General features: G+C 40.1%; 1 protein-coding gene across 4 annotated transcripts in view; it reads left to right on the top strand.

Annotated features, from left to right (window-relative positions):
- Positions 1-15,261, top strand: part of CATSPERE (catsper channel auxiliary subunit epsilon) — a 195,191-nt gene extending 179,930 nt beyond the window's left edge. For 3 of the 4 annotated variants that reach the window (XM_049633805.1, XM_049633802.1, XM_049633804.1), the window contains 4 exons: positions 2,525-2,611; positions 3,718-3,875; positions 8,423-8,476; positions 14,818-15,261. In XM_049633805.1, the coding sequence (XP_049489762.1) occupies positions 2,525-2,611; positions 3,718-3,875; positions 8,423-8,476; positions 14,818-14,971 (453 nt within the window). In that variant the 3' untranslated portion in view covers positions 14,972-15,261. Of the gene's footprint in view, positions 1-2,524; positions 2,612-3,717; positions 3,876-8,422; positions 8,477-11,351; positions 11,437-14,817 lie in introns of those variants that run through there. The other variant, XM_049633803.1, reaches the window with a different exon arrangement.
- Positions 15,262-17,535: the final 2,274 nt, after the last annotated feature.

Raw genomic sequence — 17,535 nt, 5'->3', positions numbered from 1 at the left:
CGGTGGCAATATTTGTATTAGTTATTCTGATGTTGTGAGGTATGTAATGTGAGATATTCTAACACTATCATTCTTCATCAAGTGTTTTGGTATAAAAGCAAGGAGACACGTATGTAAAATAGAAGAAGTTAGACAAAAAATCCTGAATTTGAATAGGACTCCATGTAAACTCGTGAGGTATTAGAAACTCATGTGATCTGGATAGAAATGTGTTGTTCATAGAGAGAGAAATTTTTCCTAGTCTGTCCAGTAAAATCCCTAGACGCATAACCAATCGGTAGAAGTATCCTCAGTACCCAGGTGGTTATCTTGAAATATTATCTCCCACTAAAAAGAACTGGAAATTCTTAAATAGCTGATTCCAAGCCTGGAGGAGGAAATGTACATGATGGGTTTGGGAGAGTTTGACATACCCGTTAGCAAGGAAGTATCAAAGACTCCTAGGGTCATGTCAAAAGTAATCAGAAGTGAACATGAAAGAGGTTCCTACTGGCTGGAGAAGGGACGATCAGAGCTTCATTAAGGGTAATTACCGCAATATTGCCAAGACCCATTAAATGCATTAAACCTATGAGTTAAAACGGTTTTTTCAAAAAGATACCTTTGGAGAATGATAGAAAACCAACTCCTTGTTTTAAACACTGGCAAATAAAGACAAGGACACAAATATTTCTACTACCTTCTGCAAATGAGCCATCCCAATGGGTAACCAAATAGTAGATAAGGGGAAACATCTCTTTATAAAAGTTTTCCAGTTGAAAAATAAAAAAAAAAAAAAAAGAGAGAGAGAGAGAGAGACAAAATTAGAATATCACCACTTTAAGCCCAAATGATAGAGGTTACTATAAACAAATTTATATTAACAAATTTGACAATGAAGAATTGGATAAAATAGACAAACGCCTTGAAAAACACAATTTACCAAAGTTTCTTGGATTCTAAGCAATAAACAGACATCTATAATCCCAGATGGCTTTCCTGATGAAGTCGACCAAATATTTAAGGAATTTTTCCCTTCAGCTTTCTAAAAACTCCAGAGTATTCAAGTGAGAAGAGCACTTCCCAACTCATTTTATGAATGCAGGACGACCTGCTGAGGACCTTAAAAGAAAAGGAAATTAATGAGCCAATCTCACCCATGACCACAGATACAAGGCACCTAACCAAAACACTGGCAAATCAAACTCGGCAATATATTTAAAAATCATACATCCCCCCCCTCCCAAAAAAATTTTTTTTTTTTTTTAGAAAGAGAGAAAAAGGGACGCCTGGGTGGCTCAGTCGGTTAAGCATCCGATTTCAGCTCAGGTCATGATCTCACAGTTTGTGAGTTTGAGCCCCGCGTTGGGCTCTGTGCTGACAGCTCAGAGCCTGGAGACTACTTTGGATTCTGTGTCTTCCTCTCTCTCTGCCCCTCTCCCGCTCATGCTCGCTCTCTCTCTCTCTCTCTCTCTCTCTCAAAAATAAAAACATTAAAAAAAATTTTTTTTTAAATCACGCATCCCGACAAGTTTTGTTTATTTTATAAATGAAGAGTTGGAATATCATTTGAAAATCAAAGAGAGCCACTATATTAACAGAATAAAGAAGAATAAGCATGGATTATTATAATAGTTGAAAAGCCATTAGGTTAAAAAATTATTCATAGGTAACATTATTTTAAAAATACACCTTGGAATTCTCAGGGTCATGAGTTTAAGCTCCACATTGGGAGTGGAGCCTACTTCAAAAAAATAAAGAATAGCACCAAAATAAATCGTAGAAAATTATAAGTATATGGTAACTTCTTTAACTTAATAAAATGTAACTACAAAAAAAAATTATAGAAACTTCTTACTTAGTGGTGAAAATTTGAAAGCCTTCTTTCTGGAGCCAGGAGTGAAATAAGGGTGTCAGTCATCACCACTTCTATACAACATTGTTTCCGATCTCTGTAACAAGGCAAATGATACAATGCAAATTAATTAAAAGCATGAGAATTGGAAAGAAAGAAATAAGATGGTCATATTCACCGATAACATTACTTTTCATGTGAAACACTTAAAATAAGTGAGTTTCCCTTTTCTACAAGGTCAATATACAACTGTCAATTGTTCCCCTTTATATCAGCAAACGTTTAAGGAATGAAAAAATAAATAAATATACATTTTTCAATGACATTAAATATATTAAATATTAGGAATGAATTTATATACAAACCATGTGTATATATACAAAACATACGTGTGTGCACAATTTTTTATTAGGTTTTTTATTTTAATTCCAGTAGAGTCGACCTACGGCGTTATATTCGCTTCAGGTGCACAATATAGTGACTCAACAGTTCCCTCCTGGTCATCACAAGAACACTCCTTCATTCCCATGACCTGTTTCATCCATCTCCCCCACCCACCTCCATTCTGGTGACCATCACTGTGTTCTCCACAGTTAAAAGTAGATTTCTTGGTTTCTCTCTCTCTCTCTCTTTTTTTCCTTTACTCATTTGTTTGTCTCTTAACTTCCTATATGTACAATTATTTGACAGAGTGGTTGTTTAAATGAAGCCCAGACATGGAAGTCAATGATTGAGCTTAACAAGCACCTCCCATTAGAAGAAGTCTGGGGACCTGAGGTAAGGAAATTATTACCCAGAAAACTTTATTTGTAATAACTAAATTGGCATTTCAGCATTAACAAAAGCTTGATGGAAACATTCTGGATTTAAATTTGTTTCTGCAACTCACATCCAATTTTTCTATTGCATTAGTATTATGATTTCAAAAGTGCTTCATCTTATTCCTGTTTGATCTTCCATTGTTCCTGTGTTACCAACAATTTCAACTTTTTTCTGCTGAAACCTGTGTTTGCAGCTTTATTAAATACCTGACAAACACGTTGAAGCATTGAGAGTAAGTCTTTCTAAAGAACACCTGAAGTTTCAATTTTTGTACAACGAAAAGACCACTTCTGAATGCCAACTATCAGTCCCATACTATAATATTTTCCATTTTTTCAATCGAACTTTCTTGAATTGAAGTTAATTTATGTTATATGGAAAATCAATCATATCTCATGAATAAAAGGGACCTATACAGTACCTGAGCCTGTAAAATGTAAGTCCTACAACAGGAATGTTATTTTACTTCTATATCAGAATCTGTGCATGTCAATACAGAGATATATATACAAAAAATGTGTATTATCCTCTATATTCCCAGCTCTAAGCATTCCACTTTCCATCCACCACTCCCAACCCTTCCAGCAACATAACCCTAGAACCTTGACTGTGACAATCCCTTGGACAATCCTTCAACCTCAAAATGACCTTCAATCCAGTGACCCCACCACCTTCACCCCACCCCCAGGTTCTCTTGCTCTTTATTCAGCTTAAATTCCATGGGCAATAATTCTATCACTCTGTTGATATGTACCCTGAATTCCCTCCTTCCTCACACTTCTTCAGACTTGTGTGGCTAAATCACAACCCTCATTAAATCCAACTGTCCACCTTGACATCTGACTGGTGGTTGGAGGAAAACATACCCATGCTGACTGGTTTCACTTTAATTTCATGATTAAAACCATCCCTTAATACTGCCCAACAAACATAAGTGTATTTCTCCAGATCATTCCCTTCTCCCCTCTAGCTATCACATACTTTCTCCTCTCTCCTATAATCTGCAACACCTCTTCCCCTAGAAAACGACCCTAAGGTTTTTGTCTTTATTTCCTGTTCAGAACTATAAACACTGTTTTTCTTATGCTATTGGAAAACCGGGAGACTTGAATCAACCGTATGAGATTATCAACAAGTCTAACTATAACCATTTAGTTTGGCCCGTAGACCATTCTGGAATGTATGTGTTTCGTGTGAAGATCCTGGATCCAAACTATAGGTGAATATAAATATTTTATTATAATAGTTTTAGCATTTATTTAAAGGGATAATCATGGGATTGAATAAAATTTCTACTCCACTCTACAAAGTCCAATAAATGAGTTACACTAAAACATGGCAACATCATATAAGGCAAGAGGGAAGAAAATGCCTAGTAGGAAAAATAAAAATGCCATAGGATCTGGGGTCACCATTACTGAAGAGTTTCATGAAACACTAACCCAAAAAGATATATGCACCCCCATGTTCATGACAGCATTATTTATAATAGCCCAGGCGTGGAGGGAGACTAAGTGCCCATTAATGAGTGAATGATAAAGAAAATGTGGTATATATAAGTATAGAATGGAGTATTACTCAGCCATAAAAAGGAAGGAAATCCTCTACCTCAAGAAGGAAGAAAAATCTCAAATAAACAACTTAACTTTACACTTCGTAGAACTAGAAAAAGAGGAAGGCCCAGAGTTAGTAAATGGAAGGAAATAACAAAGATCAGAGCGGAAATAGAGACTAAAAAGACAGTAGAAACGAAGAGTTGGTTTTTGAAAAGGTAAACAAAATAGACAAAATTTTTGCTAGATTCAATAGGAAAAAAGAGAGAGGACTCAAATAAAATTGGAAATGAAAGAGGAGTTACAACTGATACCAAAGGAATACATAGGATCATAAGAACTACTATAAGCAATTATATGCCAACAAGTTAGAAAACCTGTAAGAAATGGGTAAACTCTTAGAAACATACAGCCTACCAAGACTGAATCATGAAGAAAATGGAAAATCAGGGGCACCTGGGTGGCTCAGTCGGTTGAGTATCTGTTTAAGTCCAGCTCAGGTCATGATCCCAGGGTGGTGTTATCAGGCCCTGTGTCTCACTCTGCGCTGAGCATGGGACCTGTTTGGGATTCTCTCTCTCTCCCTTTGCACCTCTCCTCCTCCTCTCTCTCTCTCTCAAATAAAAAAAAAAAAAAAAAAAAAGGAAAATTTGATTAGACTGACTACTAGTAAGGAGAGTGAATCAGTAAGAAAAAAAAACTCTCAACAAAAGTCCAAGACCAGATGGCTTCACTGGTAAATTCTACCAAACATTTAAAGAATAATATCTAACCTCCTCAAACTCTTCTGAAAAATGCAAGAGAAAAGAATGTTTCTAAACCCATTTTATGAGGCCAACATTACTAGTACCAAAACCAGACAAAGATACCACGAGAAAAGAAAATTATAGGTCATTATCCTTGATGAACATAGATACAAAAATCCTCAAGGAAATATTACCAAACCAAATTCAACAATACATTTAAAAAGGACCATATACTATGATCGAGTGGATTTATCCCAGGGATACAAGGATGATTTGATATCTGCAAATTAATCAGTGTGATACACATTAACAAAATGAAGGATAAAAACCATATGATGATCTCACTAGATGCAGAAAAGCATTTGACAAAATCCAACATTAATTTATTATTTAAAAAAAAAAACTCTCAACAAAGTGGAGAAGGAACATACTTCAACATAATAAAGGCCATATATGACAAGTCCATGGTTAGCATCATACTGAATGCTGAGAAGCTGAAAGCCTTTCCCCTAAGATCAAGAACAAAGATGAGAGACAAAGATGCCCACTTTTAGTTTTGTTCCACATAGAATTGGAAGTGCTATCCAGAGCAATTAGGCAAGAAAAAGAAATAAAAGGCATACAAATCAGAAAGGAAGAAGCAAAATGTTCACTATTTGCAGTTGACATGATATTATATTTGGAAAACCCTAAAGACTCCACCCAAAAAAAAAAACCTGTTAGAACTAATGAACAAAGTCAGTAATGTGGCAGGAGACAAAATGAATATATAAAAATCAGTTATGTTTCTATATACTAATAATGAACTATCAGGCAGAGAAATTAAGAAAATCTCATTTACAATTGCATCAAAAAGAACAAAATACCTAGGAATAAATTTTTTTAAAAAATTTTTAACATTTATTTATTTTTTGAGACACAGAGACCGAGCATGAGTCGGGGAGGGGCAGAGAGTCAGGCAGTCACGGATTCCAAAGCAGGCTCCAGGCTCCGAGCTGTCAGCACAGAGCCCAACACAGGGCTTAAACTCACGAACTGCGAGATCATGACCTGAGCCGAAGTCGGATGCTCAAACAACTGAGCCACCCAGGCACCCCTCCTAGGAATAAATTTAACCAAGAGTTGCAAGACCTAGACACTCAACTCTTTGGCTAAATTTTTATAAGACAATGATGAAAGAAATTGTAGAAGACACCAATAAATGGAAACATATTCCATGCTCATGGATTGGAATAATTAATATTGTTAAAATACCCAAAGCAAACTACAGATTCAATGCAATCCCTATCAAAATTCCAGTAGCATTCTTCACAGAATGAGGACAATCCTAAAATTTATATGGAATGGAATGACATCAGACCCCAAATAGCCAAAGTCATCTTGAAAAAAAAAGAATAAAGTGAGAGGCATCACCCTTCCTGATTTCAAACTATCCTACAAAGCTATAGTAATCAAAACTGTATGGTCCTGGCATAAAAACAGACATATACATCAATGGACAGAATAGAGAGGACAGAAAAAGCCACACATATATAGTCAATTAATTTATTATAAAGGAGCCAAGAATATGCAGCGGGGAGGAAGACAGTCTCTTCAATAAATGGTGTTGGGAAAACTGGACAGCCACATTCAAAGGAATGAAATTAGACCACTATCTCACACCTTACACAAAAATTAACTCAAAATGGATTAAAGACATGAATGTAAGACCTTATCCCATAAAACTGGGAGAAAACATAGGTAGGAAGATCCTTGACTTCAGTCCTGGCCATGATTTTTTGAATCTGACACCAAAAAAAACAAAAAACAAAACAAAACAAAACAAAAAACAGCAAAAGGAAACAAGTGGGACTACGCCAAACTAAAAAGCTTCTGCACAGCAAAGGAAGCCATCAACAAAATGAAAAGACAACCTGTGGAAATCACACATCCAATAAGGGGTTAATCTGCAAAATATACAAAGAATTCATATAACGCAATACGAAAACAAACAATCCATTTAAAAACTAGGCTGAAGATCTGAATAGACATTTTTCTAAGACCTACAGATGGCCAACGGGCATATGAAAAGGTGCTCGACATCACTCATCATCAAGGAAATGCAAATCAAAAGAGCAACAAGATATCACCTCACACCTGTTCAAATGGCTGTTCTCAAAAAGACAAGAGATAACAAGTGTTGGCAACGATGTGGGAAAAAGGGAATCCTGTGCACTATTGGTGGGCATGTGAATTGCTGTAGCCACTATGGAAAACACTATGGAGTTTCCTCAAAAAACTAAAAATAGAACTACCATGTGATCCAGCAGTTCCTCTCCTGGGTATTTACCCAAAGAAAATGAAAACGCTAACTTGAAAAGATTCACCCTCCTGATCATTGTGACATTATTTACAGTAGCCAAGACATGGAAATGATGTATGTGTCCATCAATGGATGAATGGATAAAGAAGACGTGGTATATAAATACAATGGAATATTATTCGGCCGTAAAAAGAGAAGGAAATCTTGCCATTTGCTCCAACATGGACAGACCTTGAAGGCTAGAATCTACTTTGGCTCAAAACCGAATTTTGCCACTGATAGATATGCCTCCTTAAGCAAATTGCTTAGTCTCTGAGCTTATTTCTTTATTTGTCGAATGAGTCTATAATTCCTCTCTTAATAGTATTCTGAGGATCAAATGAAAGGCCTGGGTAAAAATCCCTAATTTTGCTCAATCAAGTTAAGTTCCTTTCTTCTCTCTTCTCCCACATGAAGATAGGTGCAGTTGTATCATTAATGTTGACTTAGCTCTACTCTATCTCTTTCCAAGAAATAGGCTACATTATGAGAGATACTCAGTAACTTTAGAAGTTAATAACACAGTTCCATATGTCTAGTTCCTCACATTCTTAGCTTCTTGAAAGAGTCAACCTACATCAGGTGAATGTCACAGGCTCTTCAATCAGAAAAACCTGAATTCGGCTCTGCTACTTACAGCTGTGTAAACTTTTGCAAGTAGCCTAACCTATCTAAGCGTCAGTTTCTTCATCTAAAAGAAAGGATTCCTGTGAGGATTCAGCAGATAATTCATGGAAGGTATTTGGTACACTGCCTGGTACAAAGGAAACACTCAGATAGTATTCATTTTCAATAAGTACTAATGCTCAGTAAAACATCATCATCATTATTATTATTATTATTATTGCTGTTGCCTCGGGACTCACCATCAAAACGATGCAAAGCTGTTAAGAGGACCATGAAATCGCACTGACAAGCTCTGAGAAATTATACAGCAAGCAGGCCAAGTCACACGTATGGAAAAATCATCATGGCTGTTATGCAAATGCATCTAGTCTCTCCATTACCGAGAAATTGACACCTTGATTAGGATTATACATGATTTGATCATTACCGTAAAGATTTGGAGGGAGTCTTAATATATTGCACTTAATTTCATCTTTAATATTATTTTTCTGATTTGCAGTTTCTGTAACCTAACAACTATCTTTGCAATAGAGACCTTCGGAATGATTCCCAGGTAATGCCCGGCGCCTAATCAGATTTTAATGAGGGAAGTTGTAAAAGACAAGGGTGGCAGCTAAAAAAAGGAAAAATCTCTCTCCCCCATTTCCCTGGGACCCTAATACTTCTGCCCTATATGTGATACCCTAAAATTGTATGTATCAATCATCCCAGGGATGTGGTTGGAAGGAGTTTCTGAGAATTGTTACTGCAGCTGGGGGTCCCCTTTTGTTCCATCCCCCAGTGCCTGCTGTCTTCCCATCCAACGCGTCTTTCAACCCCACGTAAGGGCCAGACTGTAGGCTGCAGTGGTAGAGACTGGGAGCAGACACTGGCTGTGCCCCCAATGACCCCAGGTCCGCCCTCGACCACTGGCCATCATTCTTATGCATCCGGGAAACAGGTAGCGAAGGCATTTTCCTGGATCCAACTTGAGTTTCCCAGGAGGGCAGAGTAAGGAGTCTTCATGCTCACCCTGGGGTCACAAATGACTTTGCGTCTCTGTCCTGGGCCTGGTTTTTATAAAATGTTAAACAAAAATGGAAGACAAACAATTAAGTTACTTACGGCCCTACTTCAAACATTACTGACTCCTTGATGTTTTGTACCAACGGGAGATCAATAGTGTGAATAACCTACAAATGAGATGAGCCATGTGTTATTTTGAAGTGACTTTGGGAAACATGTATAGCGTTTGGCAGTGACTTCCCTTCCTAATGAGGATTCGATTGGTATGTTTGATTTCGATGAATATTAATAACATCCGTCCACCCAAGTATCCACCGTCAGAAGGGGGCATTGGTGAGTTGGAGAGGACAGAAGACAGTGAAGGAGGATTTCACCCAGTCGCCCCAGCTCACCTCCTAGTAGCTGGGATTTTAGCAGCCAGGGCATATGGTGCAGCCTAGGGAACCGTCTGTAGGTTAGTGACCACAGCTTAGTCTCTGTTACACCTGAGCCCTGAAGGGGGGCGGCAGAGGAGAGAAGGGGTTAGCTGGTGGTGGACATTTTCCTAGCGAGAAAGCCCTTTTCATGAGCAAACAGTGGCTGAAGACCAGCCTGTAGGAGGCAGACATTTAGTGCTCCCTTGCCTTTTGGCCCAGTGCTCAACCACTTCCCCAGATTTTCCACTGGGTCCTTTGGAGTTGCTACCATTTAACCAGCAAACTCACCTAAATCCTCAACCATCCTCTGAGCTCCCCCCTCTTATCTCCCTCTCCCCCACCCCCAGGACACTGCTTCACCTTCAGCCCTCTAAGAGTGCTGGCTGTTTATTTCCCAACGACCCCCGGGTGCCTCGCAGCGCCATTACCACTGTCGGATCATTATTTATCCCGGTTCTTCTAAAACAAAACCAAAACGTATCTTTTTCAACACTCACCCTTTGAGGCTCATGGCATCCGCTGTACCTCCGTCCTTTCTCTGTGTTGCCGCATCCTCCCCAAAGTCCTCTCCACTCATTGATGACCTTGGCCCTGCCATGCTGTTTCCACCTCCATATCAGTCCCCACCATCTGTGCCCACACGGCTAACCCTGCCAACATCAAGGCCTTTCCTCATCCTGAGTGTCCTCTTCCTCTGCTGTGTTTCCACCACCCACTCCCATAGTCACACTGCGGACACTGGCATTACTGTCAGAATGTCTCTGCTTCCCGAAGCATCCGCTCAGACATCCCATTCTCTGACCTTCCAGCTTGCTACTTCAGCTATACTCACCACAGCTCTTCATTGTTCCCATTGGGACCTCCACTTCCACTTTCAATTTCTCTTTTTTTATTTAGTATCTTCTTACGCTTTATTCCTTCAGTAGCACTAGTATCTCCTTACCTTTCTGTAATTTAGCGCCCCACAGCGCTCTGTGATTACATCTGAACGGCCAAGTGTCGGTAAAGAAAGTGACACAACAGGGCAGATTAATCTCCGACTTCATGTAGGTCACCAACACTACCTGAGAATCTTCCTATCTTTCTCTGGCCAACCAACATCTCTATTCTCCATAACGACCTCGGACCTTATCTAATTAGCTTCCTCCTTGGACCATCTTTACTTAACAACCATCAGATGAGCTTGTCTCCACCATTCCAGGGAAATTAGAAGCCAGCACCCGGGAACACTCCTGATTCCTGATTCCAAACATATAAATCTGCAAACACCTATGTCCATTCTCTCCTTTTTCCATCCTGTTACAGTTAAAGAAATTGTGTTCCTCCTCTTTAATCCTTCCTCTTGTGCTTTGAACCCTCTTACTTTCTAAGGAAACTTCCAAATCCATTATTTCTTCTCTCTTTTATACATTAAACTTTGCCTCTCAACTCGATCCTCCTCGTAGGCTTTTAATCACCCCCAAGTTTTTAATTTAAATAAATTGATAAAACCTTGGGGTGCCTGGGTGGCTCAGCTGGTTAAGCCAGGGTCTGTTTCTTGAGTTTTCTCTTGTTCTTTTGTTTGGAACAAATTTCTTCCGTTTCTTCATTTCCTTTGACTGCGTTGGCTTCTGACTTAGAGAAGACAGCCTCTTTCCAATAGTCTTGTAGGATTGGTCTCAGGGAGGAGATGAACCTTATTGTTCAGTCTGGCCCTAACTGTTGGTTGTCTCTCAAACCTTTGACTGTCCAAGATGCTTTCTTTAAACATTTTTTGTAATGTTTATTTTTGAGACAGAGACAGAACATGAGTGGGGGAAGGGACAGAGAGAGAGAGAGAGAGAGAGAGAGAGAGACAGAATCCGAAGCAGGCTCCAGGCTCTGTGCTGTCAGCACAGAGCCCGATGCGGGGCCCAAACCCACCAATCGTGAGCTCATGACCTGAGCCCAAGTCAGACGCTTAACTGACTGAGCCACCCAGGTGCCCCTATCCAAGGTGCCTTCTTAATTCTAAGTGTTTTCTAATAGTTGAGGGTGTGCCAAGACCTGTCAGCCTCCCAAAGAAGAGGACCTCAGTCAGCACCTGGATGCAAGCTGATTGGAAGCTGGACACATAGGCAGCGGCTTTTCAAGTATGCAAATAGACCTCTTTCAGGGAAAAGACTGGGAGATGGGTGTTCCTGTCTGTTCCCTCTGTGCCAAGTCCTGGGTTAATCCCAGCTAAATGGAGTTTGTCACACTTCTATAGGACTAGTGAATGTAAGTTCTCCTGACCACCAGAGTCAGGCAATAAAGGGGGCGTCCCCTGCATGGCAGCCATAGAAGCTGGGCCACCGGTCATGTGTAGAAGCTCCTTTCAGAGAGATACCAGTGGTCGAAGGAGAAGCAGAGAGAACGTTAAGATGGCACTTGCCATGCTCCCAAGTGTCTGGAAAGGATTTCAGTCAGTCCCTTGATGTGCGTTAAATCAGGAGCCTGAACCCCAGACCATAACTTGTAAGATAAGCAAATAGACCTCTTGATAGAAAGGCGAGGAGATGGGCATTTCAGTCTGCTCTCTCTGGGCTGAGGGTTGAGGGGGGCTTAGCTCCTGCAAGTGCTCAGGATCCCTTTTGTGCGCTGCCTCGTGGGTCTCATAGATACAAGTCCGGTTGGCTCTCAGAGCTAAGTGTTTGGGGGGCCTGTCCCTCAGGTGGAACTCTTGTAGATTGAGACTCTAGATGTTGGGTCCAAACCCTTCAGGCTTCAGGGACAAGCTCCTGGTTGTGTGTTGCTGTGCTGGGTGTGGGGTTTATGGTCAGATTGTGTTCTAGTCACTCCTACATATTTCGATGTGGGTGGATTTTTTCTCATTCACCCAATGTGTAGATGTTGCTCAGCTAGTTTCTGGATTTCTTTTGGAGAGAACTGTTCCTCAGATAGCTGTGGCATGGGTGTGATGGTGGAAGGAGGTGAGTTCAAGAGCCTCCTATGTCACCATCTTGAACCGGAACTGGCCTGCATTGAACCTGATATTTACCAGCCCTCATCTTATTTCCTGTTTCATCAGTGTTGACTCTTCCTTTGACTGCTGTATTGCTCTATGGGTTTTCCTAAACTTCTATAGCCAGTCTCTCTCAAGTAAAGAGAGCCTCAACCTCCTTCACCAGCCAGTAAATGTTGACTTTGCCCAGGGCTCAGCCCTGGTCTCGTGAGCTTCTCATTCTGGCAAGCTCAGCCATACTCAGGGCTTCAGTAAGCATCTATCTATATACGCATGACTCCCAAGTCACATCTCTGGCCTGTCCAGGGCCAAAGATCCTACCATCTACTTAACGTCTTGTTTTAGATGTCTCAAAGACTGGTCAAACTGGACATGTCCAAAAGTGATCTCGTGATCTTATCACCCGTTCCCTTACCCCATTATTTGTCCCACTCTAAAACCGATCTGTTGGGGTAATTGCATACATCCCTGCAGGTTGTCTCTGCACAGCTCCAAGAGAATCCATTCACATGGGCTATACTATGAATGGTGCCTTCAGGAGATGAACAGTACAGCAACCCTGTATTCCTGTGTTCCTTCTCTCAGGAAATAGCACATTGAACTGTACAAGCCAAACATCTACAAGTCAAAAAGAAAAAATAAATAAATAAGTAAATAAAATACCAAGAAAACAAAAACGAAAAACCAAAAAACCTAGGGCTCACGTTCATTTCTCTGTTTCCCCCAGCTCATCCAGTCACTGATTCTCATTCATTCAATCTCCTGAACCGCCCTTTAATGAGTCGGCTTCCCACCAAGCCTATCGCCACCTCTCCAATCCAAGCTACCATGATCTCAGATGGGAACAGCTGCAGTAGACACCTAACACATCTTGCCTCATTCAGTTCTATTTTCTTCTAGTTCATTTCCTTCGCTGGGGCCAAAGTGATCTTTTCAAATGCTAATTTTATAGCCTGAAACCCTTAGGTTTTTTTTCCCTTAAAATGGTAACTCCACAACAAGGCTTACAAGACCTACCATGATCTGGCCCCCACCTACTTTGCCAATCTCATCTTGCATTGTGCTCCCGCCATCTTCTCCGCTCTAGACCCACCGACCTTCTTTCAGTTCCCAACTTTCTCCATACTCTGTCCCGAAACAGGAACTTCACAGGTGCGATTTCTTCCATCTGGCAACTCTTCCTTACCTCTTTCCTACTTAACTTTACCAACTACGTTTCCGTTTAATTCTTCATAGTTTAGGATAATTATATTTTCCCTAAAATAGAGGCATTTCTTGACCCTATCACCAGGTTAAATCCTGCTATAGTAAGCTTTCATTGTGTTGTATCTCTCTCCTACTTAGTTCTTATCGCAAATAAAATTTTCTATTTATTTTCTCATCACTGATTAACGATTATGTCCCCACTTGAATGTAAGCTCTCTAAGGATAGGGACCATGTCTATTATTACTTATCATTGTTTATCCAGGTACTACCACAGGACCTGGCTCATATCAGGTAATTTATTGAGTCAGTTAATTAACTTCCTCCAAGAAGGAAACCATTCACTGGAGTCAGATTAAGCTCGTATCCATATAGCAGGAAGGTCTGAGTAAGGAGGGACCTGGGGAAACTTTAACACTGCAAATAAATAATTATGGCTTAAAAAGGAACCAAAAACTGAAGTCAGATAACAGGACACCAAATAGAAAAGAGCACAGTGTTTGGCTCAAGCAATAAATCCGCCCTGATGGGAGGCACCCATGCAGAGTCCCAGGTGAAGAGGCCTGGTACCCAGAGGAAAGTAGGAGAGAGAGAGAGAGAGAGAGAACAAGAATGAGAAGGGGAGGGGCAGAGAGAGAGGGAGACACAGAATCCAAAGCAGGCTCCAGGCTCTGAACTGACAGCACAGAGCCTGACGCAGGGCTCGAACTCACGGACCTGAGCCAAAGTCAGATGCTTAATGGACTGAGTCACCCAGGCGCCCCAATTTATTTTTATTTTTTGAGAGACAGCATGAGCAGGGGAGGGGCAGAGGGAGGCAGAGAGAGAGAGAGAGAGAGAGAGAGAGAGAGAGAATCCCAAGCAGGCTCCAGGCTCCATCCCACAACCCTGAGATCATGACCCAAGCCAAAGTCAAGAGTCAGACGCCCAGGTGTTCCCCCTGCCCCCACTGCCAGGCATTTTTATCCAGGGAGCCCATTCTAATGCTCCTAATCCTATTCCCACCAGTACTCTGTTCAAAGGTCACCACCACTGGAAGGCCTTCCGGATGTCTGCCCTCCCGCCCCCCTGCCCCAGCAAATTTCATATTTCTTTCTCTCATTCACCACACTCTCTGTTTTCCTCCCTGGTCCACCTTGAACACTAAGAGGCAAACGTCCTGAGGGTAGACGGGCTGTCTTACTAATCTCTGTTTGCTGTCAGTGGCATAGGAGCTAGCCATTCAAACGTTGTCTGACTAAATAAATTCACAACCAAAGTGAATGATGACTTCTAATGGACTGGTTTTTCTTCTGTTCTTGTTTCAGTCCCAGTGGCTACCTGGTTGCTGCTTTCCTCTTTGTTCTGATGCTATTGTTCTTCAGTATTCTAGTTTTGAGCTATTTCCATTACATGAGGATCTATAAACAATGTATTTACGAAACACTTAACAAATATGAAAGAACACCAAAGAATAATTAGGAGGAACCAAAGCTTGTACAGTAGGGATGTATATATATTTATGTAGAGAGAGTATATATATATATACTTACATTGTAAGTGTGCATGTGACCAAGACGTACAAAGCACATAGTATGTATCATCAAATTCAAGCTCCGAAGAATGTTTTTGAATTGCCCCAAGACGAATGTCCTCATATCCGTTGTATATTACAAAATTAACGTTAAGGTGTTTGCACTTACCTTAAGGTACTCTATATGCTCTTCTGTGGTGTTCTAAAAAATTAAAATGAAGCTAACTTTGGCTGTTAACATCCTTCCTAAGAATGTGAGTAAATTTTTTGAAAGTGTATAAACGTGTCAAATATTATTTTGTGTGAAACTGCTCATATGAAACCTTAGATGGCTATAGTTCACTTATGCACAAAAGACTTAATGTGTCCTAAATGATCTGCCTTCAGCGTATTCCAGAAGTTTTTCTAGCAGTAGAGTCACACGTGAAATGTACAACTTATTTTATTGAAAACAAGGAGTGGATGCTCTAAGTTTTAATTTTAAGTTTTAAAGTGTGATTTTCATGTTCAACATAAGCTGCTTAATTTGCCCAAGGGTCACCACAGCTTTCAAACAATCAGTATTTCTAGCAGTCAGAGTTCAACTACAGAAGCAGAACTTGTGGGAAGCGCGTGTGTGTAAAGCAATTTGTTTAAAAGAATTGGCTTATGCGATTGCGGAGGCTAGCTGCACGAGAATGAAATCAACAGCACGGACATCAAGAATAGAGGATCACAGGGGCGCCTGGGTGGCTCAGTCGGTTAAGCAATTGACTTCAACCAGGTCATGATCTCATGGTTCATGGGTTCAAGCCCCGAATTGAGATCTGTGCTGACAAGCTTGGAGCCTGGAACCTGCTTCAGATTCTGTGTCTGCCGTTCTCTCTCTCTGCGCCTCCCCCGCTCAAAAAATGAATAAACATTAAAAAAAATAAAAACAGAAAAAAGAATAGAGGCTCACAAAGACTAGAAGATCTTGAGATGGAACCCCAGGGGCAGATCAAAGCTGCTGTCCACAGTTGGAATTTCTTATTTTACTAAAATCAAGAACAAGACAGGGATACCTGCTATTCACCACTGTTTTTGAGAGTTCTGACATTACAAGAGGAAAATAAAATAAAATAACCATTATAAGCACTGGGGAAAAGGAGATAAAAATCCTCTCTTTCAAAAATAAGATCATATGCCTAGGAAACCCAAACTTAGTCACAAGAACTACCCTATAGTTGTCTAGACTAAGATAATTTGATGGCACAATGTAAGATAAATATTTAAAAATTAGTACTTTTTCTCTAGGATGCTATATAACAACAATAGAAATAACAAAAAGTAATCTATTCATTGTAGTGACAAATTTTTTTATGTAATTTATTGTCGAATTGGCTTCCATACAACACCCAGTGCTCATCCCAACAAGAGCCCTCCTCAATGCCCATCCCCCACTTTCTCCTCTCCCCCACCCCCATCAACTCTCAGTTACAGAAATTAAATCTTATTTAATTACAAATCTTTAAAATCTTTATTGAAGGAGGTGAGACAAAATCTGATAAAAATATTTGATAGAAAGAAAAAACACCCGATAAAAATGAGAGCAAAGAATACAGTCATTTTACAGAGGAGCATACCCAAACAGCCAATAAATGTATTTAAAACAACATTTTTTTGTGTGTGTTTACTATGCACCAGGAATTGTTATAATAATTCACCTAATTCTCTTCAACAATGCTGTGAGGTGGGAATATTATTATCCCATTGCAGAGATGAGGTAACGGGCACAAAAAATGGCAAATAATTTTTGTAAGGTCACACAGCTGCTAAGAGATGGAGGTGAAAGTCACACTCAGGCACACTGACTCCAAAATCAGGTGCTGTCCACCTCTGATAGTCAACCTCACCAGCAGTCAGAAAGATACAAAGTTACAATGAGGCTGCACCCAAGGGCACAAAGTCCGAAGGGTAACTCTTGGGAAGGAATGAGGGTCAGGAAATTCTCTCGCACTTCTGAAGGAAAACCGAATTATTTCAGCCTTTTTGGAATGCGATCTGGTAAGATCTATTGAAAACATCTATGCTCTTGCAGCACCTGGGGTGGCTCAGTCCGTTAAGCGTCCGACTTGGGCTCAGGTCGTGATCTAACAACTCAAGAGTTCAAGTTCGAGTTTGAGCCCCGTGTCCAGCTCGGAGCCTGGAGCCTGCTTCGGATTCTGTGTCTCCCTCGCTCTCTGCCCCTCCCCCGCTTGCACTCTGTCTTTCAAAAATAAACATTTAATTTTTTTAGTAAAATAAAAAATACGTATATATACACGCTCTTAGACCCAGAAATTCCACTCTTAGGAATCTATTTATGGGATGAGATGGGATGGAAAGGAGATATATATACATATATATATATATATCTATATATATATGTATATATATCCTACAAGTAGGATATATATATATATCCTACGAGTAGGATATACATATATATGGATATATAGATATATATATCTATAGATATATATATATCCTACTCGTAAGATATATATATATC

Source organism: Panthera uncia, chromosome F1 (genome assembly GCF_023721935.1).
Source record: "Panthera uncia isolate 11264 chromosome F1, Puncia_PCG_1.0, whole genome shotgun sequence".
NCBI lineage: Eukaryota > Metazoa > Chordata > Mammalia > Carnivora > Felidae > Panthera > Panthera uncia.
The sequence above is the reverse complement of the archived record's forward strand: the minus strand, read 5'-3'. Positions and strand labels throughout refer to the sequence as shown.